Source organism: Microtus ochrogaster, chromosome 1 (assembly GCF_000317375.1).
Source record: "Microtus ochrogaster isolate Prairie Vole_2 chromosome 1, MicOch1.0, whole genome shotgun sequence".
Classification (NCBI taxonomy): Eukaryota; Metazoa; Chordata; class Mammalia; order Rodentia; family Cricetidae; genus Microtus; species Microtus ochrogaster.
In genome coordinates this window covers 8,367,064-8,380,249 of record NC_022009.1, presented here as the reverse complement: position 1 = coordinate 8,380,249, position 13,186 = coordinate 8,367,064, and the positions used below count along the sequence as shown (strand labels likewise).

The 13,186-nt window shown below is 45.8% G+C and overlaps 1 protein-coding gene across 1 annotated transcript in view; it reads right to left on the bottom strand.

The window, feature by feature from the left end:
* Positions 1-5,933, bottom strand: part of Six4 (SIX homeobox 4) — a 10,615-nt gene extending 4,682 nt beyond the window's left edge. Inside the window, exons 1-2 of the mRNA XM_005343164.2 lie at positions 5,092-5,933; positions 1,673-2,361 (exon numbers count right to left, since the gene is read on the bottom strand). Of these exons, the coding sequence (XP_005343221.1) occupies positions 1,673-2,361; positions 5,092-5,933 (1,531 nt within the window). The remainder of the gene's footprint in view (positions 1-1,672; positions 2,362-5,091) is intronic.
* Positions 5,934-13,186: the final 7,253 nt, after the last annotated feature.

Sequence of the window (13,186 nt, the reverse complement as noted above, 5' to 3'; positions counted from 1 at the left end):
TCTTCTTCTTCTTCTTCCTCCTCCTCCTCCTCCTCCTCCTCCACCTCCTTCTTTTAAAATAAAGTTCAAATTCCCAAAATGCTTTACTGCAAAATGTAATATACCACTACTACAAAGAAATGTTGCCTACTGGAATCATCTGGTTAAACTTAAGCTTCCAATTCTCCCAGAGAGTCAAATAGTTGACAGTCCTGTCATTTGATCTTAGCTATTTTAACTGACAAAGCTATCCTTATTCCTAGTAAATATCCCATTTAAAAACTATCGACTTGATGGGCATTACAAGGGTGATGGTGCACGCCTTTAATCCCAGAACTTAGAGGCAGAGGCAGGCAGATTTCAAGAGAAATCCTGTCTTGAAAAAGCAAGAAAAAAAAGTAGAAAACAACAGTCCCCCCAAAGCTAGCTATAACTTCCTAACACTCTTATATGACAGCACTTTTCTTGATTACAGAAAAAAAACATTATTGTATTTCCTCTCTGCCAACAAATATATTCATATTTCCTGTGCAACTTCGCTGTCTTTAAAATGCTACAAACTGCTTGGAAATTTTTGTAAAGAAAGAAAATGGGTGAGAGTCATAAATTATTGTAAAACCAAGCTCTTTGACTTTCCCCAGGCATTAATCTTTTGTCCCTATGTTGGATAGTGACTGGAGTTCACTCTTTATATAATCTAAGGCAATGAACATCCAAGGGGTTTGTCACAGGACCATGGTAGCTTACTTAGAGAAAGATAAATATATGGGATGAAACGTCTAGCCATTTTTCTTTAATGCCTCCAATAAGTTGAAGTAGACTACAGTTATAGTAGCAAGAGTTGTATAAAAATTGATCATGCTTCAGAAGGTTAAGCTTTGGTAAAAATCTGGGCTGTCGGCTTTGCTTATAGGAAGGTAAACATGATCACCACCTTCCACTCCTAAGAGCTGGAAACTATAACTTCCAATGCCCAAGTCTAACTGTTCCTGTTTCTATATCGAGAAAAAGGATGAGTGATGTAGGTTTTATTCATGTTCCTGAAGAACTAATGCTCCAGCCTCAGACTTATTTCCTTTCTCTTTACAGACTTCGGTTAGTAAAGCCACAAATACGCAATGACACAGTTGTTTTCATAAACATAAACCCACAAAGCTGAGAAATGAACATATATCTAGGGCAACAGAAAATCACATATTCTTCTAAATTCCTTTCAGGTCTTTTGAGGTTTTAGTTTTAATTATAGGGAGAACACAAGGCAAACAAGAACAGATTCTGTCTTTCAGTTTATTCTTTTAAAACATTTTCTGGTCAAATAAATAACTGCTTGACTAATTTCATGTTCCTAGCAATTTTATTAATTTTTAATTTTAAAATGTCAAGTACTGGGTTAGTTCATAAGCACTGATTGACTTATCATATTCCTGTAATTGTACAGTTGGCAAGATCTGCTATAAACTGTACTTTTCCATTCTGCTTGGGGAAATTAAACTCCATCCTCAGGATGTAAGAAAATCAGGAAAGCTGAATAGTAGTTAGGCACTGGGAATCACATCAAGGCTATTCTGTAACCGTGTAAACCAATGAAGTATCTGAAAAAGAACATCAATCTATACCTTTCACTAAATGCGTCATTTACAGCAGCTGACCAACACATGACCTGGTGCATTATGGTACCAAATGAGGCTTTTACCTTGTGAAGCTGCTACCGAGACAGGAGGCAGCTGCAGCGGAGAGAATCCAAGGCTCCCGTTAAGGAACTGGCCATTTGCTCCGGAATTGGGGATCTGGACAATGCCGTACTGGTTTATTTGCACGGGTGTAGTAAAAGTCACCACAGAGCCCTCATCCTGGGAGGCCACTGTCTGGACGCCTTCTCTTTTCACCTCAGTGCAGGGTATCAGCCCTGGGAATGACACGGGGGCGCTAGGGCTGTAGGAGCTGGTGGCGGCTGAGTTCACAGCAGAACTCTGGAGGACTTTGAATTCCTTCACATCCTGGGAGGTGGATCCCAGGATGTCTGTCATGGCTACGCCATTGCTCACAATGTTTGAAGACATTTTTGGTGGGTTCAGTGATACTGTCTGTGTATTTCCCACATTCAGCCCATTAAGGATAACTCCATTGTGTCCCTGAATAAAAGAATTGCCGTTAAGGAAGACAGGTGAAGTACTTGCAGGTACCAGGCTTCCGTTCAACAAAACTCCAGAGGAGCTTAGTGATATCTTAGCATTTCCAATTTGTTGCATGTATACTGGCTCCATGTGGCTGGAAAGGCTGAGGTTGGTGACGGCGTCAGATGCACCCGAAAGTGGGTGAGGAGACAAATCCTCGTGTCCCTTGCTGGATTCATCTTCAGTGCTGGGGTTGCCATCTGATTCACTGTTCAGGGAGAGAGGACATTTTGAAGGTCAAGGGGATGACAATCTGTATAGTTTGTAAAATGTCCTTCAAAACCATCCAAGGTGGTGTTTAAGCAAAGCAGAACCGTTGACCTGCCTGGCCCTGCTGAAACTAGAAGTTGTGAGCAAATTCTGCCCAACCAGACAATGAGAAGATGAATTCAGATCCGAACAATTTTTTTTATAATAAATTCAGAGAAAGACCAGAGGGTTGGATAATGCAAAATTCAACTAAAATAACTTATTACTGCGTCCTCAATCTTACAGAATCCATTGCTGCTCCAACTCTTAAAGTCACAGAAACAACTCATCAAAGGATGTGTTTTCCCTGTTTAGGAGGGCCAGCCCCTTTCTAAACCCCTTCAGATTGCTATCATTTTGAAGGCAGCTGGAATTGCCAAAGGAGCAGGAGGTGTGAGGTGTCCAGTTTTATTTGCCATCTAGTTAATAAGACACCATTCTCTCACCTGCTCCCAAACTTCTACTCCACCAGACTGATATTCTCATTCAATAAAGTGGTTGCCCTTGTAGGAAAGGCATTTGCAACCTAAGACATGCACAGTTGCCTTTGAATCCAAAGGAAGCCATAGGGACCTATTTAACACACACCATTCAGTGCCCTGGTGAGGTGGGAGGGAAAAGGTGAGCATCAATCAGAGGTCTTGTTAACTCTCAGACGCCTCCCCAGACTATTCGGTCCTTCTATTGCAGAATTCTGGGCTTAAGGGAAATACCAAGTTCAGGTCAGGGAGGATGGTGGGAGTTTTCCTCATTTGGTTTGAGTCTGGGCGGGGCCGAACAGAAGCAGTTTGGAAGCGTGGTGGGACTTGGTCCAGCAGAAGATCCAACATCCCAGTGTGATCGGTTCCCTTTCAAGCTGAGGGGAGGGGATTACCCGGGCTTTGGGCTTCGGGGCCAGGAGCACAGAAAGCACTTTGATTTATGAGCTGAGGCTGAGCAGCCGTCGCCATTGGTGAGGGTGACTCACCAGGGGTGCGGGTGGGAGGTAGATCCGGAGAGGGGCCTATACCAGGCAATAGGGCTGGGGGTTGAGGGTGTGGAGTTAATGGGGAAGAGGGTAAAGTCAGCAGAGCATGGCTCAGGATGTGTGTGTGTGTGTGTGTGTGTGTGTGTGTGTGTGTGTGACCATGTCCTGGGAACTGGGCCGGCTCCATAGCAAAAGTTACAGGACAGCTGGCCTGCATGTGGCAGGGGCTTCGTACCCAGTGCCCTGGCCTAGCAGATTTCCGTTGGTGTGACCGAAGAGCACTCCAGGGTAGACAGCGTCGCCTAACCAGTGCTCCTTCCATGGGTCACCCCCTCTCTCAAGACCGAGGAAGGATGCTCACAGGTCGCCGGGCATGTTTTGTTTATGGTTACTGGGAGCCAGAGCTAGGACTGCACAGTGCGTCTCTCTCCTGCCTGGGGCCAGCTGTGGGCCTCCGGGCTCCACCCGGGCTCAGGAGCAAAGCAGCGAGAGCGGGCTGATGCCGGTTCTGGAATGCTCAGGGTGATCTCAGGGTGATCACCTTCACCTGGCCCAGGCGGGCTGGCTCCCCGGATCCCTGGTTCCTTCCCACAGTAGAACGTGTGAACTGCGTTTGGATTCTTTTCTCTCCAATATCCTCAGGGCGAGAGACACTATCCTGACTTTACCCGCCCAACAATACACACACGCACAGAAAACACACAAATACGCATACACACCCCACCCACGGGCTGACTTGAGAGAACACACAAAAGCGGTGTGTGTGTGGGAAAAGCATTTTCTACTAAAGAACGGGGAGAAAACACAATAAAGTTCAAACCAGATGGGGGGGGGGCTGAAGGAGGACTGGGTGGATAGCTCCCCTACTTCTTTCCTGCTGTCCACCTTTATGTCAGATTGTCGCCTATCCCCCCCCCCCAACCGCCCCATCAAGAGAGAATCTTGCTGTGTTAGGGGGCTCAAGAAACTGCCCTTCAGGCCTGCCACCTCTGAAGCACTGTAACCCGATCCGAACTTGTTCAGAATCAGGTTTCAAAACACCGCAGGGACGAGCTACACGGGCACCCCACGCTGCCCTAGGCGCGATGGGAACCGCGTCGGGCAGGGTGAATGATTAACTCTGTCATATTAAAGCCTCGACGTCCGCAGACCCCATCTGGGCCACTAGTCTCCACTAACGCTCCTATTCCTTCCAGAGCGGCCCTGGTGACCTCCAGGGCGAGCCAGGGACTCAGACGAATCTTGAGTATCCGGGAGCGTGTGCGCACTCCAGGCTCCAAGTGAGCCAAAGACCCTGGCCGGCTCCGGCAGCCCCTGCGGGCCCGAAGCCGCCGTGAGAGCAGTTTCGCCGGCGAGCACACACGCTCACTAAGAGAACCAAGGAGAGAGTGGCAACTTCAAAGGCAGCAGGATGGGGGTGGGAAGCCGGGCAGCAGTGGCCAGCCGAGGTGGGGGCGGGGACTGAGACCTAGGCGGGCGACCAGAAACTTCTGGGGGCAGGAGGGGGAGGGTTAGGAGGGAGGATCCCCCCCGCTCGTTGCCACTGTCGTTTCCCCCCCTCCCGGTAGAGAAGCGAGGTGGGGGGCGGGGAGAGGTGGGCAGACGGACCGGGCTGGTGGGGAAGGTAAGCGCCATGTTTGCGAGCGCTTTGGAGGAAAAGAAAGCTGGGAAGGGGTGGGGGTGGAGGGAGGAAGGGGGTGGAGGAGGAAAGTTGGCGCTCACCTTTTGGACTGGGTCTCGGAGGGATTCCGGTCGCGCTGCCGCCGGTTCTTGAACCAGTTGCTGACCTGGGTGAGGGAGAGGCCGGTGATCTTGGCTAGGTGCCTCTTCTCGGCGGGCGAGGGGTAGCGATTCTGCTTGTAGAGCTCCTTGAGCGCGTTGCGCGACTTCTCCTTGAAACAATACACCGTCTCCTCGCCGTCCCAGATGGTGCGGGGCAAGGGGAATTTCCTGCGCAGCCGGTATTTGTCCACGGCGCCCAGCGGCCGGCCGCGCGCTCGCTCGGCCTCGGTGTAGCGCGCCTTGTACCAGAGCTGCTGCAGCAGCGGATGGTTGGCCGACTCGAAGCTGTGGCTCTCGAGGATGCTGTACAACTCAGGGTAGATGCCCTGGTGGAAGGCCACGAGCGCTCGCGCCTTCAGAAGGCTCTCGTTGCCACGTAGCAGGTCGCTCTGGGGCAGGGACCACAGGAACCGGGCCAGGCGGTCCAGGTTGCCCCCCTGCTGCAACGCCTCGCACACGCAGGCGACGTGGTCCGGCGAGAAGGCCAGCGGGGGCTGCGCGGCGGCTGTGTGCTGGTGCCTGCCCAGAAGTTCCGAGTGGAGTTGTACCTGATCTGCCGCTCCGGCCGCCGCTGTCCCTTCCTCCCGGCTTACCCTGGAGGCAGCCGCGGCGTCCCCCGGCTCCAGAGGGAAAGGGGCTGGAGCCGGGGGGCTCAGCCCAGCCGCCGCGCCCCCCGCCACTTCTCGGTGCGCCTCCTGTCCTTCCGAGGCGCTTTCCATCCCATTCTCCTGCTTGATGTCCGCCGCACTTGCAATCTGCCCGGTGGGGGAGGAAGAGGACATTTTTTTGTTGTTTATTTTCCTCCCTCCCTCACTCCCTCGCACTCTTTTCCTCTTTCTTTCCCCCTCTCTTACTCCTCCTTCTTCGTCTCCCTCCCCCCTCCCCCCTCCGGAAAGCCCACTCCCTCCCTCCCGGTTTCGGCTGGATCTGGCCGATCAGGTTTCCCCCAGGCCACGCAGTCACCATTAAGATAGCTGCTAGAGCAAAGTAGTGTAAACGGATAGCTGCTTTCTGCTGTTCCCCCAACGTGACTCCTCCGGTTGCTGCATACTATATGGCACTGGCCGCCGGGCTGGCCCGGCCGCGCCACCCCATTGGCTATTTCGCATTCAGAGGGAGGAGGAGACAGTGTTTCTATCCCTGTCGATCACCCGCCTCCCACTCCACCCCTCGCCTTTCCCTCTCTCCCTGACCCCCAGGCACCTATACCTGCCGGAAAACACCGACATTCTTTTCTGGCCCTGCTTTTGAATGGGCAGTCACCTAGTGTCGCCTGAAAACTGGACAGCTCTTTCAAAGAAAGACCCTGTGACTCCCAAAGGAATATTAATCGTGTGCCCTTACTGTCTGGACAGCTAAATTTTTAACAAAGAGACCACCCTCAGGATGCAGATGACAAAACTTCAGAGACTAATTCCGAAAGTTTTCCAGCAGCTCACACCTCTCCTCCCCTACTTTGGGATGTCTTTATGAAGGATGTGTATTCAAAAGTGTCAAGAACACTACCAAGGAATGTTCTCAGAGTGAAGCATTGATAGTAATAAAAATTCCGGAGGGGGAGAAGTGCTCCAAAACCTTGAAATAAGCAGTGTGTGTAGCTCACTGAGATCACAAAAGCAAGAAACATTAAAAGAAAGAAAGGAAGGAAGGAAGAAAGAAAGAAAGAAAGAAAGAAAGAAAGAAAGAAAAGAAAGAGAAAAAAGAAAACGAAAGAAAGAAAAATATGTCACCAGAAGGTCTGGAAACCCTAATGAGATGAACCTGATACAAATAAACATAAAGAAAATGAAACTGGAAGTTTATCCTGGTTGAGTAGTGTAAAAGAGAACTAAGCTTTAAGTTATAATGTCTTCAAACACTAGTAGAAACACTTCAAATATGTGCACCAGTAGGTCTTCCCTCAACCAATGTGGTGCTAGGATGGATAAGTAGTTTCTCATTGGAGGTGACAGGTCTGGGAAGAACACCATCTCTCTATGCAGGCATCTTGGAGGTCAGTACAGGATCAACAGCCCTTGCCATACACAGACAAATGGAAGACTGGTCTCAGGGTTTGAGGCTGAAGTATGGGGTGGAATGTGTCCTTCCTTCAGGGTTTTCATGAGATCTTAACTCAGGAAGGGACGAGCCTGTCTCTATCTCTGCCTGTGGCTACTGCTTCTCAAATGCCTTCCCTCTAACCTCTACTTCAGGCTGGCCTTGTATCGTTTCTGCTTCCCAGTTGGTCATAACTGCCTGCTTCAGCATATTGTAAGGCAGCTGTTTGGGTCACCTGCTGTCATATCAGTTTGGTGAGGTTTTCATTTTTTGCTACCAGGCTGCATTTTATTGTTGGTCAGCCAAGATATTTGATATAGAACCTAATTTTTCTCCTTAAGTATTTATTGTGTGTATGTATGTATGCTTGTCTGTGTGCATGCACATGCCAGCCATGACACATGTGTGGAGGTCAGAGGACACATTTTGGGAGTTGATTCTCTGATTTTTCTTCTTCTACCTTATGGATTCTGGGGCCTGAACTCAGGTGGTCAGGCATTGGCAAGCACCTTTACCATTTCAGCCATCTCAACAGCTTTCTCTCTCTCTCTCTCTCTCTCTCTCTCTCTCTCTCTCTCTCTCTCTCTTTCTCTCTCTCCCTTCCTTTCTTTCATCTATCTATCTTTCTTTCTTTCATCTTTCTTTCGTTCTCTTTCTCTCTTTCTTTCAGAACCACTATTCTAATGTGACAAAAGCAGAATTGACATCTTTGGTAGATAACTATCATGTTCAGGATAATATCTGGGTTTCAAAACTTTTTTTTTTTAAAAAAACAAACTTTCTTGCACTAACATATACTTTTTATTTTGGAATAATTTTGATTTACTGCGAAGTCACAAAAATAGTAAAGAGAGCATTCCTACTTAGCCTTCACATACTTGCCTTTAATACTGACACCTTCTAGGGATACATTTGTGGGAGAAACTAACATTTGCACATTACATAACATAAATTAATTTTAGATTTCATTATTTGGAGTTCATTTATCTTACTAGTACTTTCTGTTTTGCAGCCCAATCTCGGTAGCCATATTGCACTTGGTTTTTTGAATTTTAAAAGGATACTTATCAGAGCAAAATAGCCAAGAAACAGTGTGGTTTTGTGGAAAAGATACATATTTAAGGTTCAGCTAGCTAGACTTGGGTTTAGTCCTGGCTCTGCCATTTATTTCAGTATAAAAAAGGAGAGTAGGTTATGGTAATTATCAAGTAAGTCGTTTCAAAAAGAACTTGATACATAATTAATCTGCTGTAAACAATTGCTATCTTCCTACTGTTTCTTTGGCCATCTTATGATCTTAGGAGTTAGCTTTAGAATTATTACCTATCAAATATAGTGTACGACCTAGGAAAGAACATATTTGGCTTTTGTATGTCTTCTGTATATTGTCTCTAGTATGACTAGGTTATACATACGCACCGGTGGCCTTGTCAGGTCTTCAATAGTGTATCTCTGGAAACCATGGACTTTGGGGCCTGAATGATTCCACTTCTAGAAGATATAATGAGCCCTGCTGCAGAATTCTGCTTTATACATCAGTTAGAGGAGAAGGTGCTTCTAAAACCAGGAATTGCAGTCTTTAGGTTTCTTGAGCAGGTTGATCTTCACAGCATATCTTGCTATAATTCCCGGGTAGGTTCAAACATGACCAGTCACATAGGAATGGAACACTAAGTCTTGTGTTGAGTTTATCTTGGAGCACTGGTTGCACCAACCGGTTTTTGTTCTATTCTATCCCTCTACCATGTTGGGAACACTGAGTCTGTCATGTTGGCATACGATGACATGCTGTGTTGCTTCTTGGTAGGCTCTTCCTGTTTCAGAGAGCAAATGTAGGTGGACTTCGAAAGTCACCCCCTCCATTGCTACTTAATGAAGGTGGTTGATAGGTAGTGAGCATTTCTGAAGGATTATTCTTTTATCAATCATTTTTCTGAGTCCTGCCTGAGCATAAGGCATCACATTAGGAACTAAAGAAGGATGAACCTATTGAGTAGGATGCTGAATTCTTGTGGGAAAGATAAGACATATTTATAAATTAATGCAATCTAGAATGTTGCAGGGGTGGTCTACTTGTTTGTCCTGTCTGCCTGGCTAGCTTAGCCCTGAAATAACCACACAGAAACTGTATTAATTAAAACACTGCTTGGCCCATTTGCTCTAGCCTCTTATTGGCTAACTCTCACATCTTATTTAACCCATTTCTATTACTCTGTGTATCGCCATGTGGCAGTGGCTTACCAGGAAAGATTCAGCATGTCTGACTCTGGCACTCCATGGTGGTTCTCTCTGACTCTGCTTTCTTTCTCCCAGCATTCAGTTTAATTTCCCCCACCTACCTAAGTCCTGCCCTATCAAGGACCCAAAGCAGTTTCTTTATTAACCAATGAAAGCAACACAAAGACAGAAGGACCTCCTACACCACTAGGATAAAAACAAGAATGGACTTTTAGCTGAGTCTTTGAAGGATGAGAAGTTTGAGAGGGTAGTGCTTCATTAGAGTCAAAGGGAGCAGAATGGGAAATGCATGGAGCCATGATCATTTGAGGTGTTTCTGAAATACTAAGTAGTTAAATATGGAGTAGAGGTTTTATATAAATGGGTAGTTGTAGAATGGTTAGAAGACAGGACATTGATATAGGAGGATTGAGCCAAAGTTGTAGGCCAGCTTTGGTCACCTAGCAAGATCTGGCCACAAAACTAAACAAAAAGGAAACCCAACTTTGAAATGCTCAGTTTGCTGTCATGTGTGTAGTTGTCATGTGTCCTATCATGGCCACTGTCAGATGGTCTAGAATGAATACTTTCCCAAATCAAAATCCTATCTTAAGGGTTTTCTATTTGTGCTAGAAAAATTAAGATTTGTGTTCGGAGACTTGGACAAATGCTTACAAGTTCTTGGTGATCAAGTTATTTGCTTTTGTAGTATATTGATCAACAGAAGGTAAGGCAGAGGGTGATCCAGTGAATCACATGGGTTACAGTGTAAAGAAGAAATACAGACACGAAATGATGGATTGCAAGACGTCTCCTGGGCATATAGGAATACTCTTTCCTTTTTGTGATGGTATAGATTTCTCCAGAAGCCCAAAACTCATTGAGCTGGCTTAAGTAAATGGATGAGTTTACTGAATTATGATTCTGGGTTAGTTACTTTTTTCAATGAGTCTATAAGATATCTGACACAAAAAACTTAAGTGGGGGGGGGTGGATAGTTTTAGAGGGTTCAGTCCATGTTCAATTGGCTCTATGTTTCTGGGTCTGGAACGTGACAGTCCATCATGACCACAGGAGCATGTGGCAAAGGTTGTCCTCATCATGATGAAGGGGAAGCAGAAAGAAAGGAAATCTCAGGGGACTAAGTATAACCTTCAAAATATGCCCTCAGTGACATATTTCCTTCAACCTGGCTTCACCAAATAAAGTTTCCAGAACCTCTCAATATAGTGCTGCCAGCTGGGCACTAAACACTGATCACTTGAGCTAGTCAAACCCTAAAAGATACCGAACAATGTGAAGGTCAGGAATGGAGCTGGAAAGACTAAGATCTGCCATTCTATTCTCTAGTCTCCAAAGGAGCTTTCTTCAGGAGGGAAGTTTCATGGCTCCCTATAGTCCCAGTTAATTCTTTGAGTATCATCAAAGAGACTGTTATTTTTCCTTACTGCCTGTTTGAAAAACTCCAGAGCTGATTAGTTCAGTGTTTTAGGCCAACTTTTAGGTTGCATCCTACCGGACAGGCTCTGTAGGAGCATTTAAGCCACTCCGAAGGAGCTGTTTTCCATAAGAATTGGGGAGAGATGTTATCTCTAACAAAGGGACTAGACAGCCAGGCTCTTCCCTCCCCCCCCCCTCCTGAAAAGGAAAGCCTGATGAGCATCTATATAGCCCTGGGGCAAGGAAGAAAGTCTGCAGTTAAGAAAACAGTGGCTAGGGAGGTAGATTCCTTCCAAACTTGGACCGGCAGATTTGGCAAGAGCAGCCTTGTACTTAATTGGTTCAGGTAGCTTGTCTTCAGAGAGGCAGGAAGCTTGACAGATTGTTGCTGTTGTTGTTGTTGTTGTTTCCCCCAACGTAGATTGAGCTTCCACTTGAAAGGGAAGTCCGATGACGTCAATACTTTTCTCCTCAAAGCTTTCTTGCTGTCCTGTGTGACTGAGCCCTGTCTGTCAGTGATGATGGTGTTCATTTCACACCTTCTGTTTACAAGACAGTGTTTTGAGTCCATCATGTAAGCCCAAGCGATGGTACGATTTCATCATTATAACACACCCGAGAAGGAAACTGAGGTAAGGGCCTAAAAAAATTAGGCTCAAGTACAATTGTCTGATTTGAAAGCAGGTCATGCTTCTCTTATGAGTTACACTGCTTCTTTTTGATGTTACTGGTAATATATTATTACTGTGAATGAGAATCAACAGGTATAGTGTTAAGCATTTTAAATGAAATATCTCATTCACTCTGTACAAGTGTTATCTTAAATTTATTATTGGGAAAATCAATGCTTGAGTTATCATGTAACTAGCAAGTGAGTAAGCCATTATTTCTACCCAGTTTTCTTAGTGCTGTGGCTCCTATCTATAAACAGCATTTTCCGCTGCCTGTATCTCTAGGAGCGTAGTATCTGACAGAGTTCCAAGTCAGCTGTTGTCTCTGGGCTTCTCTGTTAGCCGTTGCCTACATGGCAAATGGAAACGTTTCTAGCAGTTTTCATCTACACGTTTTAGTGTTTGCTTTCCCTTGATCTTAAGGTTTGAAGGGAAAGAAGAGCAATTCACTTTACAGTGCGGTTAGAAGTTCTCTTTTTTCAAAGACTTTTCTGGCGCTAATAAGCAATAGTGCCCGCTGAGTGGATGGCATCTTAGCATAGTATTGACTAAACTGTCTGTCTTTCCTGGCTCAGGGACCACACTAATGCACCAGAAGCTTCCTGCTCTTTTAAAATGTAAAGACCCTAAAGTTACCTTTACTTTTGGGAGAGCTGCATTTTGGCGATAGGTTTACTGTGACTCTTTTCAAAACAGAAGTGCAGGATGACAGACCTCCAGACCAGCATGGCTTTTCATGTTTCTTACTTTAGAAAACTTGGATTTGATTAACTTTTATTAGTGGACAGTATTACGATCAAGGAGAGAATATAGTATACAAAGTGAGCCCCTGATGTTTATACACTGATGTCAAGTCCTGAGCCATCAGAACCTGCTTCCTTTGGAATGTGATATGTAGCCGTTTGTCATGTTTCCCTGTCCATAACATATGGAAACCCTAATTCTCTCTTCAACTTATGGATGACTTCTATGTTTAGTTTTTAAAAGGAAGTGGGACTGTTTCTTCTACGTTTTTATTGAGAGGAGAGAATTCTGTAGAGAGGTAAAATGGTGAGGTTGGACACAGCTGATATTCAAGTAATGTGCTAATTTGAAAAACCTTGTCTGAGACAAGTATAGTGCTCACTGAATACTGAGACAGGAGGACTTCCATGAGTTAGAGGTTAGCCTCTAACTGTGGAGTACACAGTATATTCCAGGCCAGTGTGAAAGCCTGTCTCAAAACCAAAAAAAAAAAAAAAAAAGAAGTGGGCAAGCAGGGCAAGCAGTCCCACCCTTAACTGAGGAAAGATTGGCATTTGATAACATTTGGGAAAGGAAGAGTCAGTTTTCTTTGATGGAGGATCATTGGTATACTTTATGGTAGGCCCCAAATCTAAGAGTAGTTGACCAATATAAACTGTCCTGGAAAGCGGGGGGGGGGGTATAAAGAGAGAGACAATGCGGGGGGGGGGGGGAGGGAGGAAAAGAGGAAAGGAAGAGGGGTGGAGGGAGGGAGAGGAAGAGAGCATGAAATTGAGTGGGTAGGAAGGGAGTGGTAAGGGTGGACCTAGGAGTTGGGGGAGAGGGTTGAATATGATCAAAATTGTGTGAAATTCTCAAATAAGCAATAAAAAGAATATTAAAACAAAACAAAACAGGGCATACCAAGTAAAGAAAGGCACTCATCA